General features: G+C 37.2%; 1 protein-coding gene across 1 annotated transcript in view; it reads right to left on the reverse strand.

The window, feature by feature from the left end:
* Window positions 1-19,718: 19,718 nt before the first annotated feature.
* Window positions 19,719-19,814, reverse strand: part of LOC113065322 (transcription initiation factor TFIID subunit 8-like) — a 2,353-nt gene continuing 2,257 nt past the window's right edge. The window contains exon 8 of the mRNA XM_026236551.1: window positions 19,719-19,793. Within this exon, the coding sequence (XP_026092336.1) occupies window positions 19,719-19,793 (75 nt within the window). The remainder of the gene's footprint in view (window positions 19,794-19,814) is intronic.

Below are 19,814 nucleotides of genomic sequence, written 5' to 3' on the forward strand. Positions count from 1 at the left end.
GTTGATCTATGTAATTAAGACCATTCATTTTTTTGTGTAAATTTGTAAGTGGAGTTAAATAAGCGTCATCTTCTTGTGAAGATGAAATGATTTCAGGTGGTATGTGTATAGTGAACATTAGGGAAACACCAATGTATTAGCGCTGATATTCATCGGCTGATTTTTTTCTCAATTTACAACCTTCAGCATATAGGTTATATATGGAAAAAGGGTGATATAATAAACTGATGATTAACTGCGTGAAGGCACAGAGCTGTATAATGTCTGTTGCATAATCCTAGCGCTGCTGTCTGGACTTTAATGCTTATCAAATAACAAAAGTCAAAAGATTGCACACTATTTTCATCCTTAAAAATATTCTTGTTTGCAATTCTTGTTGGCTTCACAGAGCAACTGCAGCTTGGGCACCATTTAGTTTTCTTTTGAGCCAGGACACACATGCATAACAGCAAATAATACTTCTGCACAATGTTTCTCTTTTTACAACAGAAACTTGAATTCAGCCGGTATTCAGTCTCATACAGTTTTGGGCTTGAATCGCCAAGGGCTGTCAAAATAGCTAAGAAACTAAAATTATTATTTTTTTACTTAAATATGATCAAAATTCGAATTATATCGTTTTTTAAATTCATAATTTCCATTAGGGTGAAGAAAAGCTTTTTGCTTCTCTTCTGAGGCCTCAAGAGCAAAATATTACTGCACGCTTATTCAAAGAATTAGAATACATGACTGTGAAAAAACAACATAATATTTAAAATAATGTTTATGAACCAATTATTATTAATTAAGTTGCTTAAAGAACTATAAACAAAACAGGGTCATCTATGCATGCATTGTTAAATAAATAAAAAGGGCGGAAAACAAGATAAAAAAGATACTACGTGTAGAGCTCGTCCGCCTTTGAAAGTTGTGTAGAAACGGCTGTGCGCGCGGCGAGATGGAAAGGAACAAGGACTGTGAAGTACCAGGGCTCATAAGTCAGCTTCCTTAATACACACCTAAAATTCTAATGCAACACTTTTGCATTCGAATGTGGATTTTTATTTTAAATTCGACGAATATTCGAAGCACAGCCCTAGAAAATCGCCTATGCGATTTTTTGTTGTTGTTGAAATTTAATTGCAAACACAGCCATGTTGAAGCCTGCAGTAAATGTTTTGCATTATGGCAGTCCACTCTGCTTATTGTTTTTCAAAAATGTTGCTCTCCCGTTTGTCATTGTGCACATAACTTCAAGCCAATAAATCATCAGAAATATTGGTCTTTACCAATATATTGAATCTTTACATTCCTCCTGCCTGTTGTCCGTGGATTTACCTATATTTGGTGTTATTTGCCATATAAAACGTATTTAGACATGCAAAATCGAACACTTGTCACTGAAATCAAACAGGATTTTTTTCACAAAAGTGACAACCCAAGAAAGCAAAGTAAACAGTCTCTCATTTGTAGTTTGCATTGACACGTAGCGGTGGATGCAAGTAAAACAGTATAACAGTACCTAATTTGTTTTTCTCACCTGAAATTCATGCAATAAACATGTTTTTGAGAAATATTTAAATTTGTTTGTGGTCTGTATAGCCTGCATCAAAATGAGGTTTACAATTATGCCTCGGAAAGCAAGGGTTGAAGACCCAGTCAGTGACATCACGATATGCTAATTTGTTTAAATTCATACTTACGTCATCACCAACACAAAAATTTAAATTGAAACTTGAAAAAAAAAAAAAAATATATATATATAGACCGACCTACCGACCTTTTTTTTTTATTACTGTTACTGCAAACCAAAATATTTTTAAGGATGGCCTAGTCTTGACTAAATAACTTTTGTAACTTTTCATAAGTGTAGTTTACCTCATCTGAATGTTGACCAAAACCAAAATACTTTTTCACTCCAAAAAACCCCACCATAAAATCACCATAAGAGCTAAACAAAACACAGCACGAGAGGTGCACATTAAACTCTCTCTCTCAGTTGCATTATCATCAACACACAGTGAATTACTTAAAACACTTATTACAACTAACAGTAAACAAATATATACCGATCTCATGCCTTTTTGGGGGGTGCTGACAAACTTTAAATCCGAGGAATTTAATTATTATTATTATTATTATTATATTGTATATTATACTCCGTAGAATAAAAAAGCCTGTCAAAATAAGAGCCCCTCCTTAGTAAAGGAGATCTCATACATATTTAAACTTACAAAAATATTAAAATGTATAAAAAAACTAATTACAAGATAAATCATAATAAAGTCTATTACAGTAAATGAGGATATGTATTTAATTCATACAGTGAAGCGTTATTTTACATTCATTTACTTTATTTATGTACCTGAAAACTGTTAAGCCTACCTAAAAAGCACTGTTTATTTAATATGTATCTTTATTCTGTTGTATTTATGTAGGCCTGCTGAATGTTAAATATTTCCAATCCATGTTCATTAAAAATTATTTGATGATGCTGATGTTATCCGTCTCGGCCCCAAAAAATCCTATCGGTGCATCCCTAGTAAACATGCCACCTTGTGTATCTGTCTGCGCTTTAAATATTGCATCTCAAACTCTCGTAATCTAGCATAATGTAACCACTGCATGTGCCTGTCTGTAGTGGCCCAGTTAATGTTCGGTGCCTAGAGGTTTTTGTATCACTAGGACAGGAAAATGCAACATAGCTTGGCAGAAACATGTAAACCACTCATGTGAGTAATTGTGGGAGTAGTTATGATAAGGATAAAGGGCTCTAGTGAGGATCTGGCAGCGTGTCCTTTACTGTTTGCTGTGTGCGAGTAAATGTGTGTGTGTGTGCTCGCAGGTCTTCACCTCCTCTCTCCCTGAGATGGGATTTTCATGGATGAGTGAGCTTGGCTGAGGCAGAAAATACATAAGAAGGCTCGTTTTTCTCTTCAGTTTGTTGCAGACACTTTGGTAGCTGAATTAAGTTGCATTTTTTGGGCTTTGTGGATTCAGGCCAGCCTCCTACTGTATTTGAATACAGACAACTTTTAGATGAGATGTTCGTAATGATTTAGCCAGTTTAGAACCAAACAGGCTGCACAGTCCAGATTTAATTTAGAAATAACTTTCACCATGAGAAAAAGAAATACAGTACAGGCAAACTTCAGCCAGAATTGTGATCGGTCTAGTGGATATGGCTGGTCACTAATGTCTGCTGAGATCAGATGTACCCAGGTCCCGGACATCACCCATTAAACTGCATCAGTGTTTTAACAAAGCTGCCTGCTGGTGATTTGTCACAATGTCTATAGCCAGCCTGACAAACAACACTATGGGCAAACATAGCTGAACACTGCTGTGTAGTATGTTTAGTCTGAGAATTCAGGGAAAAATTGAAAAATAGAAAGTGTCTCAGTATTTCTTATGGCCATATACTAGCAGCATTCAAAGCCAGTGAAGGCAGACAGTTTGTCCATACATATGGCTGGTTCACATTACTAATGTTTTCCTAATAACACATAATGCTCCTCATATGAGCTCACTTTGTTGCCTGCCCTTTTACAGACAATATTACTGCTTTGTAATACATCAAAAAATTGAACAAGAACATAATCAGGTGAAAGAGAGATGCTGATATGATGTTGTTTGTGCTCCTTAATTTAGACAACATAATGCTTTTGCTAGGCAAAGACCAGGTTTTTGCAATAAATCAAGCATTAATTTTTCAAAGAGCAATGCATGGAAAATAAGGTATGTAATGTATATTTAAATAGAAGGTACTGATTAACTGTCCATTCACAACAACACAATAAAAGACCACAAAGCATTGTATGTAGCAAACTGTGGACAGGATTGTGGATTATTTCCTTTAAACCCGGATTTCTGGACAGAAAAATGGGTCTATCAAAAATGAATGCTTAATGGCCAAAGTTTGTAAAGCTATAGTTGAAATAGGACTTAAACATAAAAATCAGTTTAATCTTACAATAAATCTATTTGTTGAGAACTGTTGAGATGCCCGTTAATAGAAAACTGTTTTAAAGGTACATTACTTTTTCACTTTGGTTAAAGTTCCATTATGTCTGTCATCAATGTGCTTTATTTTTCTAAAATAAAAATATGAAGCCAACGTCAATATTACTATTTGATTAGCTGTTAAACATACATCCTGTCATCCACAACATAAGTTGAGTCACAAGCACATTCATAGTAATGGATGCTAGGTCTAAAAGGTTTAAGATGTGGTTCTCTTTATTATGCCCCCAAGAGATGTTCAGTCACTCACAGTCAGTCGTGCCAAGAATCATTTTCTTACTTGTTCTCACAACTATTACACTTAAGTGTAATTGATTGCCACTGAATGGTAGCATGTGATTTAGTTAACATTATGCTGTTTCAGATGGTTTTGCTTATAATGCTTCAATCCATGCTTCTTTTATTTCTTTTTAAGATAATAGCAAGGTCTGTTTCTTACAATCTGGAAGTACTCTCTGTCAGGTGGAAACTGTGACTTAGAGTTGGGCCTTGTTTCAGGTAATCATTTGTTCCCTGTTTGACAGATGTTTAAGAAAATTAATGGTTTATTTCAAGTCATTAATGTATTGATGTGGTGGTTTCAAAGATGTTTATGATATCATGTGGTGATTCTGACTCTTAGATGAGATAAAATGATTATTCTAAAAGTTAGTTAATGGAATATCAGTCGTATGTAAATGGTGGAAATTAGAAGTCTGTGAAACTGTTTTTACCCACATTAATTCATTGTATATCTATGGTGATTCAGCTTGAGTTTTCTAACAACTGTCTAGTATTTGCTTGTGGGCCTTGCGCATACATTTCTGTCATTTGTACTTTAGGTCTTGTATGCTTGTCTCTTCTTAATTCATAATGTTTTAGAAGCTACATTAAAAAAAAGTTGCCTAGCAGGGTTCTCAACATATGTTCGTATTGGTATTATGTTCGTATATTCGTATTATATAATATTACAATAGTTTAGAATATTCAATAATAAACATTAGAGCCCGACCGATATGGTTTTTTGGGGGCCGATGCCGATGCCGATATTAACTCGAAAAGAGCCGATTTATAAGCCGATATTTTGATTTTGAAAATAAACTGGATATTAGACCCATTTCCTATATACTGCACTTACACAACATTCAATAGCAAAATATCTGCCTGTTCTATGTATGTGGGCTGTATAAACCATTTTCCAGAAGAGATTATGTAAAAAAAAAAAAAGCCTTAGATTATAGTCTCAATGACTAAACAATTGCACATCAAAAGTATATATTTTTTAATGATAAAAAAACAGCCTGATTTTAAACATTTAACTTTTTTACTTTCTTCCAGTTGAAGCTGGTTTTAACAGTCTGTGTGTGTTCTGTAAATAAATTATAATACTAAAGTTAAAGTATTTGCAGAAGTAGTCCCACACTTTGGTGCTACAGCATGCCCTTTTTCAGCCATCTGTAGGGCAGAAAGAGACAGAGAAAGAATAAGCATGTGTATTAATAATATCACCATGTATCATTACTCGTGTCATCATTAGAATTAGAATTATAATAAACAGGGATCTCCTACATAGGCAAAAATGAGAAATATATATATATTTTATTTGTCAACCAATAGGTATTACCTATTACCTACTTCTATTTAACAATATTACAACATTTTCCTGTTATGTCTTTAAAGCTGCTTTGAAACAATCTGTAAAAAATAAAAATAAATAAAATAAAAAAAGCGCTTGTTCAGCTCACATTTATTTACATGTCCTATCTGGTTAATCATTTCTGACGCATCTAGTCGAAGTTGAATGGTTAACGTTAGTGTCATGAACACACCGCTGTCAATTTTGAGAAGAACCACCTTCAATCAAGTTAATAGCAAGCATTTAAGGGGCCTGCTAAAAAGGAAGCTATATTAGCGTTAGAATAACATAAGGCTGTAGCTATAGAATATTTTAGTAATCGAGTCTATGATAGGCTTTTGTACATTCTGCTGAACAACAGTCTTTAACTGGACTTTTATTTTGACGGGTTGGCGTACATTTATAGTTCTGTGTATGTGATGTGATGCTGCTTTTACTTAAATCAAACGGTCAAATGCTCATGAAGTGACTGTCAGAGCAGTTCTGGAGATGTTGTTCATGTGTTCACGTGATTATTTAGTGAGACAGCAGATGCTGAATTCACCGCGAGCTTAATGCGCTTACGTGTGTTTAATGAATGAAGAGGCGCTTCTGCGCCATTCATTAACAGAGACACGCAGAACATGCAGGATTCATATTTAAAAAGACTATTCCGGCTTAATACTTACAGATATTCGTCCATATCATGATTTGATGTAAGTGCAATGACCTATTTTTAATGAATTCATTCAATAACATAACAGCTGTTGTTTTTTCGAGGCACGCTGAACATAACTTCTAGTCATTGCCCCCCTGCCACAGTTACCCGGTCATTATGTGGGAAACACTGCAGATATATTTAGAATAAGTTAAACGATAACGTTATAGTTTGACCTCTTATTAACGTTCGCACTCTTCCACTGATAAACATGGTATTAGCTCTGTGGCTAATCTAATATAGCAATGCATTAAGCGGCTGTAAGTGATGTTACAGAATATTTATAAGTGATAATGATAGGACCGTTAGCTAGAACTACCACATCATTGTATATACAGTGTATGAACTAAATCATTTCACATGAAGAACGACAGACTCACCGTCAAAACAGAAAAAAAAATCTCCGTGGCTGGCTTGGCTGATCGCTTTCTTCGCTAGTGGATTTCTGGCGCTGTTGTCAACTCTGGAGCTGCAGAGCTCCCTCTGGTGGGTAAACTATGCAACACTCATAACATGAGTAAAGCATGAGACTGTTTCTCATCATTCATCGGCCGTTATAAACGCCGATGCCGATTTAAATGCAATAAGCTCATATCGGCCGATAATATCGGCCGGCCGATATATCGGTCGGGCTCTAATAAACATAGTATATAATTTTCCCAAACCCCACTTGTCTCTCAGAATTTAGCCACTTATTAGTCACTTAAAGGGTTAGTTCACTTTAAAATGAAAATTAGCCCATAAATTACTCACCTTCAAGGCATCCTATGTGTATAGGACTTTCTTCTTTCAGACTAATCCTGTAATAAATTGTATTTGATCTTTCAAGCTGTTTAATGGCAATCAGTGGGTGTTGCATTGCATCAGTCCAAAAGAAATGAAATAAAAAGCGTCCAGCCATAATAAAGAGTGTCTCACACAGTTTCACACTTTGTTTATTTTATTTATTTATTTATTTTTGAGTGGGTTTTGCTAATCTTGTCATACTGGTGACTGCGCAGCTGGAATAGACACATTTTGTAGCATTAAGGTTAACAATTAATAGATTAATTGATCGTTAATTTAAATGACGATCAATCATGGAAATTATCATCATATTATCATATTGACATCCCTAGTGTGTGTGGAAGAAAGTCAATCAAACAGGTTTGGAACATTATTTTACATAGGGTGTAAAAATGATAATAGCATTTACATTTATTTGGTGAAATACTTTTGTAACAAAATCAAAAGAAAGCCCTTTTAAAGAAAAATAGAGATTAGACAGAGGTCTCTATTATTGAATAACAGAAGCTATTCTGTTTCTTCTGAAAGCAGCACTATTTTTTTTCTCAGGGAGTTTATTATATAGTACAATTTAGATGACGGCCCAATCTCTGGACAGCACAAGCTTGCCTGAGAAGTCTGTGGACTGTGGCCCCACCAGGCCTTAGTTTAAATTGAGTTCATCAGTTGAGCTGTGATAGCAGGATCAGAGGTTCTGTGCCATGGCAGACTTCTAACAAATAGCCCAGTGGCTATGGCTCTTCAATAACAGCAGCCAGAAATTCAACGATGGAGAAAATGTTTGGGTTTTACCAGATCATTCCCAGAAGCCTATTCTTCTCATCACATCTATGACTGTGCTGTTGCTGTATATTTTATGTTTACTATATGAAAGCTGTGGAATATTTAATCTTAATTGTTATCTGATTATTATTTCAAGTCAATTCTATCGCTTTTTGGTTACAAGAACCTTATTAGATGTCTACTGAATGGATCGATGCAGCAGTTGAGAGTAGTTTTGCAAATAGTGTCTGTTCTAATGTTTAGTGAGGTGGACTACAGGGGTAAATGCTGTACTCTCTTATGTTTTCATTACGTTCAGGGTGACACTGCCAATTGCCTACAGCACGTTATGGGGGTATGCATATTGAGCAAATGTCAATAATGTATTTGTGAATTTTGACACAACTAGACCCGAGCTCTGAAAAAGGGACTGCATAATAGTAATTGCCTTTGAAAGAGCCTGAATTGATGTAATGTGCTATTGATATTTTAAAACGTTATTGATGATAACTTTTAGATTGAAGGTTGAATAAACTGTCCACTGGATCTTGCCGAGGGAAGCAACAATTAAAAACAAGTGTCACTCAATGCAGAAGTACACAGACAGAGAGAGAGAGAGAGAGAGCGAGAGAGAGATAGAGTTTTGTGTTGTGGATGATATTGATTTTAGATTTGTTTTTTCAGACCTCTCAAGTTTCGTGAGCCACACTTGTCTCCAGGGTGAGACTAGCTCAAGCTGGCATGACTGATATTGTTAAAGCTCCAAAACCATCTCCTTCAGTAGTGGCATCACAGATAATCACAGGATCAGTCACCTTCTCCCCATAGAAATGTATGTCCACTTTTATATGACACACTTGCACGTCTATATGACACACAAGTACTCAAATACTTGAGTTATTGGACATAACAGCAATGGCTGAACATTTCACACCAACTGATATGCAGAAATGGACCTTGTTTGTATTTTTGTATTTGGTTATTTAAACAGCAGTTTGCATCATCACTGTTTACAGTGTTTTTCAGTTCATGACAGTATTCTCCTGATAACCCCGAAAATAACTTAAATTACATTTTCAGTTTTGATCATACAGATAAGAGCAATATATTTATCAAATCTGTAAAGGGTCTACTTTTTTTGTACACAGGCATAATAAAAACTAAACTTTGTGCATTTAAAAAATAAAGATAACAAACAAGGTGTGCTGTCTGCAACCATTGTCTGCACTGATCTTCATTTAAACACGCATCATTAAAATGAACTGTAACTCAGTGAATACTCAACGAAGAGACATGAGAGAGATATCTATAGAAAGCCTGACATGTCTACTTTTAAACTAAATAAGTGCTGCCGAAAACAAATGTTCTGTATTAAAGTAAACCATATAAAAACAACGCAATGTCCGTTTTTCATGTCTCCCTTCTTTTTCTTCAAATGTGACCCCCCCCCCCCCCCCCCGCGCTGAACTCCCTTAACTGGAGTAATGATGCAAAAAAATCAGTTTGAAAGTCAGCTTTGATTGTTCCTAATAAACTGTTTAACTGGACTCGCAAGTGGATATTAAATTATGTTGTGGGATAATTAAATGTATTCTAAATAAACTACAAACATAAAATTATATACATTTATCTTGTTCTCACATTCTTTCTTGTAACTCTTCCCCTCTCAGTCACACAGCTGACAGTAAGGCTCATTATGCAGCTCATTATGCAGGACTTCGTCTTCTCAGGTGTAAACCACAATGATATCCATGATAGTTGACGCCTACTCGCATATGAATTTACCAACAAAAAGTGTCTTAGAAAATTTTTATAAATATATTGTTTTCTGTAAGTGAGTAAACAAGATGATTTTCACATAATTTAGAAAGAAAAATTCTAGGCTACAAGCTCCAGTTCTCAAAAGTCCCGGGAACCAATGTTCTTTATGTGTTTTATGGCCTTATTCCAGTGATTTAACATTTTTAGTTTTTCACTAACCACGCATAACATTTTTTTTCTCAAAAACATAATCATGTACATACATGCTGCATCACATATGCCCAGTTTGTGCTGATTACAGTGAGATTAGACTTTAGCCATTTAGATGTGTATAAGAAACTGAAAAAAGCACAAATGTCAGGGCATGACAAAACTTCTCCAGGCCCCAAAATTACCCTTAGACTTAAAAATTACCTTTTTATAATTATCAACACCAATGTTGATATTACAGCAAAAACTACTATTGGCCTAATCAAGTAAAAATGTCTCAAGCTTTCTTGGGAATAAGTAGTTAGTAATAAAATAAGAACAAATAATATTATTAGAAGCAATAGGAAAAATAAATACAACTGAACAAAAATACTTAAAGTTCTTAGTTTTGTCAGTCAGAAATATACTACAGAAATTGAATGACAAAATCAAATGGAAAAAACTATATTATATACATTGATTATCATTAAAGCTAACTTTTTGTTTGATTAACATTACAGCCTAGTTCATACTACATGACGTAAACGTCGGCAGATAGCTATGCTGTTCAGTCTTCATGACTTGCAGTCTGTCTTGAAGTCATTGTGGTGTTCACACTATGCGACAGTAGAGTGCGGAGAGCTGCTTCTGGGATTCTTCTGAAACGTGCCGCATTGTGGCTGGTGAAAACAAAAGCATTCACTAGAGTGGGCGCGATCAGCTCTGTTCAGTGTAATTAAGGGTTAAGTCCGTCTCACTGTATTTTAACATCAAACACAGATCGGTCTGCTTCAAGTTGAACACTCAGCTACTGCTGCCACCTTATGACAATAGATTTACACTTCGAATTAGGTAGTCTGTCATCGATGACAGTAGCTCACTGGAAATGGATGGAAAATATCCTTCGTTTTGTTTGCACTAATAAAGGCTGATGCCTGCCAGCTGCAATCACCGCTAAAATGTTTTTCCATATTTTTTTCTATATCGTCATAAATATTGTTATTGCAAATCTTCTTTAAATATTGTGATATACTTTGAGGCTATGTCGGCCACCCCTAACCGTGTTTACTAGGGATGTGTCTCCGATTGGTCTGTGAGAACTTGCCAAAATCCTCAGAAAATAATTTGCTGTTTACATTAGCGATCTTATTCCTGAATGACAACAATTCAGCTATGTCTATTATGACTGTTACACATTGCAAGTGTCAGTGGAGTGTGAGAAGAACGTTTTGTTGCTGCCATGTTAACGAATAATTCATGCTACTGCTGATCCAGAAAGAGCAACACAGACAATCTTATCAACCACACATCAGTATTTCTGTGTTACGACATTTAAATAACTTAATTACTGGCTTAAAAGTTTATAGTTGGAGTATAAAAATGTATTCTCTACTGTAGCTATCAAAATGAAAGTATCTTAACACTTGTATGTATTGTAACGCGTATACTCTTCCTTCAAGAGGTGGCGACAACTGCCCGTTTAAAAAAGTATTTGTCATTGAATCATTCATTTGTAGATTCCAATTGTAAAACAGGTCTTTATAAAGTGCTGCTGAGAACGTGCACAACAAGACATGCTCAGGAGAGTTCTAACAGTTCGGACATGGTGTGAATCAGAGGTAAAAAATGATATAAATACTGTTCAGCTTCTTGAACAGACCGATCATTTAGTGTCTTTACACATTAATGTATCATCCCGAGCCGCAGGGTTTAATTTGTTTTTGTTTGTGTATGTTTTTTTGTTTTTGTTTTATTGTATGTTTTAGCTGTGTGTTGATCCAAAATCAGTCTTGTCCCCTTATAATTCAATCACAGGGCCGAATACCAGTTGCCTTGTCAAAAATCTTTATTGACATATGTATCAGGCATAGGAGAGAAACATGTTGTCTGATATAGGAGAGAAACTTGTTGTCTTTTGCCAGCTGTATGTTCTTTCTCTGTTTCTCCGTTTCTCCGTTTCTCCGTTTCTCAGTTTCTCAGTTTCTCAGTTTCTCAGTTTCTCTAAAGCTTTAACAGTGACCATAGCTTATATACCACTGACCAAGTTCCTTACAAGGTACAGAAACATGTTGGTTTGTTTAAAATAGAATGTATACTTCATGCTAACATCAGTTGGTATATTTATACATACATACATTGGTGGAAAGAAGAAGCCACCCTATGCATCAGTGGAACATGTTACATACACATTTCTGGTATGGTCAAAATTAGCTCCTCTCCCTGTGTCTGGTCATATGATCCTACATGTTCATGCAGACTTTAACTCATGCAGTAAACTTCATCATGCACTAAAACTTCACAAATAAATATAAATAATATTAAAATAAGAAATTTTTGGTCTTCATCTCCCCCATTCTGAAACTACGGCCGTCAGTTTCACACCATCATTGCCACCTAATGGAGTGATAGTAAGGAGAGAAAAAGCAAACCAAAGAACAAAAGACACACAAAGGACAGAAGAATAGAAACATAAGGAATCAGGAATAGAACAAAACAAACAAAATAACCCCAACCCATGATATGTTCCCGCATACTATGTGTGTAATTACGTCTATGTGTATGTATTTAAAATGAACCCCAGTTATCTAAAGGAAAGGAAAAATTAATAAATCTTCACCAGTGCCTGGACTCGTCCGGTACCTGAACTCCTCCAGTTCCTGGCCAAAATAACAAACTAACATAAATGTTGATGTTAAAGAATCCTATCCCTTGGGGTTGAAAATCAGTAAGCAGGTGTTGATTGTTTGTGAGGTTGTGTTCATAAGTGTGCAATGTATGAAATATCTTATCTTACTCTATATTTCCCATTCTCTGCTTTATCCATATGGTTAGAAATAACTAGTTTGGTAGGTTTAATACCTCTCCTTCTAGTAACACATATGATGATGTGTATTATTAACATAAACACAAGAACTCCTACCATAGTAAGAACTATCCAGTCTGACCATGATAAATTCCCTGGAGTTTGTGTTAATTTCCTTTCAGACAATAATTTAGCTACTCCCTTTGCTACGACAATATGTCCCATTGCTTGAATTCCTTCCTCTTGAGCTGCTTTAACACTCTTTTTGACTATCTTAACCATTTCAAAGAGTTCATAATTCCTTTCCTCCACTAAATCATTATTCCACCACTGTGGTTCTACCTGCAGCAATTGCACGTGTGGAACATGTATTCCACCTAAATGAAGAGGATAGAGAATTTCAATGCAAAATGGATCAGGAGGAATTGGACACAACTTCCCCCCATATATCATATTTTTACTTATTCCATCATGTAATATACACCACTGTGCTTCTGACACCTGCCATGCACCTGTGGCTTGATCTAAAGGAACTACCTCCCAAACTGCAGATCCATTAAGAGATAGACTAAACATTGTAGAACATGAACAAATTACCCACTCATGTTCCTCAACACAACAGTCTATGGTAGAAATCATCGGTGGTTTCCCCTCAGCCCAATATCCATTTTTCCCTAATCTAATTACTGAATTTCCTTGTCTAATTCCCATTGACTGGAATTTTCTAACTGTCATTATGTTGCGCTTTCCATATTGAGGCCATACCATAATTAAAGGTAGTACTCCAGAACCTGTTAAAGATTTCTCATCTATTGCAATTTTAACTAATGGAATATGTTTGGCAGAAGTTAAATTAAGTTGATTACCAAAAACCAATAACAAAGATTCAGCTATTCGTTCAGGAACTTGACCCATCCGAATAACTTGAACATCTTCCACCATTTGATCCTTTAAATTTTGAGCTAAAAATAAACACGCTGCACGGTGTGTCTCAAAATTAGATGATTTTGCTAATGCGTCTGCCAATTCCTTTGCAGCATTATTAAGATGTTGACCCGCTGCTATAATATGTATAGAACCCTGAAGAGCTTCAGTAAGTCCTTTCCCTGTCATTTTTCCCACCCACTGAGTATATTTACTTAATTGACTCATTTGAGCAGTATTACTAATTGAATTGACAGAACCAAATACCCCCGTAATATCTCCCCATATACTTCGAGGTTTACGATTTTGACTACTAAGAGGATCTTTGGAGGTATAATATTTAACTTCTTTTTCCAACCAACTCCTTATTTTTGTAAAATTTCCACAATAGGACTGATCAAAAACAGTACGCAAAGACATCAAATTATAATTGATACGTTGTCGCACCATGTGGGCTTCATTTATCAAGGTTTTGGTTTCTTTTGCTAACAAGATACCATGAACTGGCACATTAGTTGTATTAGGGCATGTTTTAGCTTTGTTTGTCTTTTCTGCAGAGAGATAAAAACACCGTCCAATTTCCCCATTTTCTAGTTCAGTTTCACAATAATTGTTCTCATCTTCTGAATGCCATACTCTTAAATAATTTCCCTTGAATCTTGTCGTTCTGGAGGCAGTATCTCTTAAGAACCCCTCACATGGCAACACTATGGGATAAACACAACCTCGATCCAACGAATCCCATATTGTAAGCATGTGAGTACGATTCAATATGAAATTCATTTCCACATTAGAAGAAGTTATGAGGTCTAACCCCACAATTTCACATTGTTCTTTTGAACAAATTTCTTGTCTTTGACCACTATTGGAATATTCCCCATTTTGAACTGGCCAAATTACTCTACTTTTGTAACATTCATGGTGATAGTTACATCCACCATAGATGCCCTCACGATATTTAGCAAGATCTTTATCATTACTTGGCACCCAATCCCATAATCCCCATTTGGAAATAAAGGGTAGAGTAAAAATGTTGACCAGATTTCAGAGTTGCATTCCGAGTTATTCCTTGAACCCGAGGAGTCCATAAAGCTTGACTTCCTTGGTAAACACCAAATAAAATTGAAAACAAGCATACCATTGATGTTGTGTATCGAGAATAACTTGCAACCATCTCTAATCAATGTCAGTGGAACTGATTCCTGAAAAGGAAGCAGAGAGGTCATTAAACATCACTTCTTGTTACCCAATCTTTAAAAGTAATGGATGAACATTGCTCAATTTCAGGCCATAAGCTATCGCTGTCATTTTGTTCATTCACTAAACAAGGCTTAACTTGCGACCAATGGTACCATCTATCTGTTCCTACACCCTTCCCTTTAAGGCACACACTTGTATCTGTTGTTAAAAGTATCTCATATGGTCCTTCCCACCTAGGCTCTAAACCTTTCCTAGCAATTCGTTTGACCATAACAAAACTACCTAACTCGGGAATGTGTGGAATGTCAGTAGTGGTGTGTTTTTCATCCCACTGCTGCTGAGCTTCTCGCACCTTCTGGATGTTTTCTTTGGTAGCTCTGTCCAGCATAGTGAGATATCGTCTTAACTTTTCTTGGAATAAAGTGGAATCTCCTCCTGTTCCTGCAGGTGGCGGAGCATCAGGAGGTAGAACCATTGCTCTTCCAGTCATTAGTTCAAAAGGGGTTAGTCCTGTTACTCTGTTTGGAGTTGCTCTTAAGTTCCACAAAATAGCAGGTAATAATTTATGCCAACCTTGGCCAGTCTGCAGAATGGCTTTGGTAAGAGATGTCTTTAATGATCTGTTCATCCGTTCGACCATTCCCGAACTTTGTGGTCTATAGGGAATATGGAACTTTTGTTTAATTCCCATCAATTTCATTGCTTCCTTCATCAGTTTTCCAGTGAAGTGGGTTCCATTGTCAGAATCAATTTCATATGGAAGGCCCCAGCGAGGAAAAACTTCTTCCACCATTACTCGTGCTGCAGCTTCAGCAGTGCAAGTTTTTGTTGGAAATGCTTCCACCCATCTAGTAAATCGATCTATGATAACTAGAATGTATTGGTACCCTCCACTGGGTGACAATGGTCCTGTGAAATCGATTTGAAGATGTGTCCATGGCCCTGTGGGTCTGGGTGCATGTGACATTCTTACCTTTACAGGTTTTCCCACATTTGCTTTTATACAGATCAAACATCTCCTACAATAATCATCAATGTCTCTCATCATTCGTGGCCACCACCAAGTCTCGCTGATTTGAGCTTTCATTGCTTTTGCTCCAGCATGCACTTTACCATGATACAACTGCATTAATTCTTTTCTTGTTCCGATAGGCATTACCACTTGTCCTGTCGGAATTCTCCAGATACCTTGATCATCTTCTTTTGCTCCTACTTTTTCCCATTGTTCTTTCTCTTCTTTGTCTCTGTGTGATATGACAGAAGATGGAGCTCAGGATTATCCTTTCTGTTTTCTTGAACCAAGGTGACAGGAATAGGGGAAAGTAAAGCTGCTTCTCTAGCGGCTACATCTGCTGCCGTGTTTCCTTGACTTTCTTTGGATTTGTCAGATTGATGTGATTTTACCTTAATCACGGATGCTTCTCTTGGTAAGTGACATGCTGCAATCAAGCGACGAATTATGGAAGCATGTTGTATTTCGCTCCCATTGCTAGTGATGAGACCACGTCTTTTCCATAAGGCGAGATAGTCATGTACCACGCCGAAAGCATAACGACTGTCTGTATAGATGTTGACTCGATCTCCTTCTGATAGTTCAAGAGCTTCCGTAAGCGCTATGAGCTCAGCTACCTGTGCTGAAAATTGCCCTGAAAGTGCTCCTTTCTTCACAACAGTTCCATCAGCCTCCACTACAGCCCATCCAGTGTGTCGTTTCCCATCAATGTAATAACTGGATCCATCGACCCATAACTCTTTATCTGGATTTTCAAGAGGGATTGGATTAACTGGACCATGGCTTTCTTCCTCTACTTGTTTTTCACACTCGTGTGGTGTTCCCTCATGTGGTTCCAGCATCATTGTTGCGGGGTTAAGGGAAGTGTCTCTAATGATTTCCACTCTCAAGTCCCTTGTTCAGCAAAGCTGCTTCCCATTTTGCTCTTCTCGAATCAGTAATTGTTTTGATGTTTGTGTTATTCAACAGCGTTACTATACTGTGTGGGGTGTGCAATGTGATGGTTTGTGCACCTATCAGATTCTCCACAGCATTCACTGCCCATGTGGCACCATCAAGGGCTTGTATACATCGTGGTTGACCTATCATGGTAACAGGAATCTTTGTGGAAAAGTATCCAACTGGTTTATATCGATCACCTGGTTTTTGACACAACACTGCTGAGTAGGTCTCATCTCCCACCCTGGTCCACAAATGAAATGGCAAACGACCATCAGGAAGTCCCAGGGCTGGGGCTGAAATCAGTTTCTCCTTCATAGAGGTAAATGCTTCCTCAGCTTCTGGTGTCCATTCTAACTGTTCCACTCCAGGCTTCCCTCCTTTATACAGATCAATAAGAGGACAGTGAGGCTGGCAAAATCAGGTATATACTGGCGACAGTAGTTGAAAAGTCCCATCACCTTTCGCATTCCTGTTAACTGTCAGGGGTTTTGGAAGTTGCTGTAATGCATCTACACGCTCGTTGTCAATCTCCTTCCCTCAGCAGATATTTCTTGGCCTAAATAAATAACTTTAGTTTTGGCCAGCTGTGCTTTGTCAGGGTTAACCTTGAATCCTCCTTTCCTTAGAGCTTGCAGAGTAATATTTAGAGCATATATATGACTATTCTCATCTGGGCTTGCAATCAACAAGTCATCAACATATTGGAGGCAAACACTTCCTGAACTCTCAATTTCAGCTTTTCGCTCAGTTAAGAACTGGTCCAGGGCTCTGTGAAATACAACAGGAGAAATATTAAGACCTTGTGGAAGTCTGTTCCATACATACTGGGTTGCTCCGACAGTGAAGGCCAATTTTTCTTGAGATTTTTCATCAATAGGTATAGACCAAAAAGCTGACAGCACATCTAAGACCGTGAAGATTCTTGCATTCCCTGGAATATCATTCAAAATGGTAGCAGGGTTAGCCACAATAGGATGTGGTTTTGGTGTTACACTGTTTAGTCTTGTGTAATCAATGGTTAGTCTCCATGAGTTATCTGATTTCCTGACTGGCCATACAGGACTATTGGTAATAGAAGAAGCTCGTCGGACAATTCCTTCAGCTTCCAAATCTGCCACAATTTCTACCACAGCTTGTCTTGCTTCTGGTCGAATGGGGTATTGTTTATGAGGGGCATGTATTGGTCCCTCAATAATAACAGGGTCAATGTTGGCTTTTCCACAATCCAATTTGTGTTTAGCCCAAACATCTGGATATAAACCACACAGAAGACCCCACACACCTTCTTTTACCCAGTCTCTGGTGATTGGTTTAGCTACACCAACAAGACTTATATTACATGTGCGATCTTCATGTGGTATTATTCCAGCTGCTGTAGCTATTTGACGACTGTCAGTAAATATAATCATGTTTAACAATGGTAGAATGTCCATACCTATAAGACTTCCTTGTGAATTCGGCCCCACCCAGAAAGGTGTCCATAAGACTTCATCTTCATGTATCTGCAGAGGAACGGGTATACTTTTGTGAAATATCATGATATCTCCTCCAACTCCTTCAACTTCTATAGTTTCATGTGTTGTAGGTAAGTTCAAATCAGTTATGGAGAGGGAGGCTCCCGTATCAATTAGACAGTCACATGAATGGCCCCCTATCAAAGCAGGGATAAAAAGTCGATTGTCTTTTTTCTTACTCTTACAGGGGGCCGCTGATTCCTATTGTGGACGCATATTCCTTCAATGAGCTGACGAACTTGTGCTTCAGTCCACGTCTTTCCTTGAGATGTTTTATCATTATTTTTGGCATTTTACCTTTTTAAATGATGGGCCTTTACCTTCTGCTCCACCACCTTTAGTCCAACAGTCTTTTATGATGTGGCCAGGTTTTCCACAATTGTGGCATACCTTCAACATCTTCTCTGCATCGCTGTTGGATTGAACGAATGCCACTCCTTTTCGATTCGGCCTGTTCCTTCATCCTTGTTTGATCTAATAGCCATCTCTAGACGACCAGCCCATTGCATAATTTGGTCAAATGTTTCTCCTGGATTGACTCCAAGTAATAAGGCTTGTTGATATTTTGTGCTAAAACATCCACTAGTGTGTCAGTAAACTGTACATTCATCTCTGTCTGGTTCTTTCTTAGCACAGCGAGACCATCTTTCATAAGCATTCCATTTACGCAGAGCATATTCATCTGGAGATTCATCATCTTTTTGCTTAATCAATGTTACTGATGTGAAAGGAATCTTACCGCTGCCCAGGATATTTTGGATTTCTTTTCGGAACTCATCTAAGGCTCTCCAAAGGCCCAGGGGTCGTCCCTGGCCATCAACCCACAAGTCTATCCATTGGGCTGTCGTTATTGACGCTGGCAAGCGTTCCCATCTATCTCTTGGGATTTTAGCTTTCACAATAGTGTGTATGTCTTTTAGTGACATTTGATGTGCTTCAACCAAGGAATCTAATTCTCGCCAAAACTCTGTGTTTGGATCTTGTCTCTTCAAAGGAGGCAAAGCTGTAAGAATGGCTTGACGTTCTCCTGGTGTGAATGGTCTATCTTCAGTCATCATTTCAGTTTGTAATTCTTCCTTTTTAACAGCAGGTGAAGAGAATTCAGGACCGACCTTATCAACTGTGATCATGTCATCTTCTCTTGTCTCCTCACCCCAATCAGAAGCAGGTGCTGGTGCATATCGCGACATGTCTCTGTTTGACTGGGCTGTTTGGATCTGGTTATTACTGGAGCAGCCTGTGCAGATGCAATAAATATTTTGTCAACTGGCCCTCCATTTGACTTACTAGAAACTTTACATTGTCCAGGCAAAGCTGGATAAATTGGGTTGTATGGAGGAGGCATTACAATTTTTGCTGAGTTACTGGTTCTTGCAATATTTTCTTTCAGCCTCGGCTATTATATTTTGTCCAATCTGGATCAAATGAATCATCAATGGTTGTGTTATCTTTTTCTGAACATGTAATAGACATTATTTTATTCAACTTGTCATATGCTTCAATCTGAGGCTTCATTGCTTCAAAAAGTGAAACTGGACTCCCATCTGAACTGCAACAAATACCACCTTGCTTGACAATCCAGTGAGCTGCCAGGATCGGAAAGGCTT

The sequence above is a fragment of the Carassius auratus genome, chromosome 48 (assembly GCF_003368295.1).
Source record: "Carassius auratus strain Wakin chromosome 48, ASM336829v1, whole genome shotgun sequence".
In the NCBI taxonomy this organism is placed as follows: domain Eukaryota; kingdom Metazoa; phylum Chordata; class Actinopteri; order Cypriniformes; family Cyprinidae; genus Carassius; species Carassius auratus.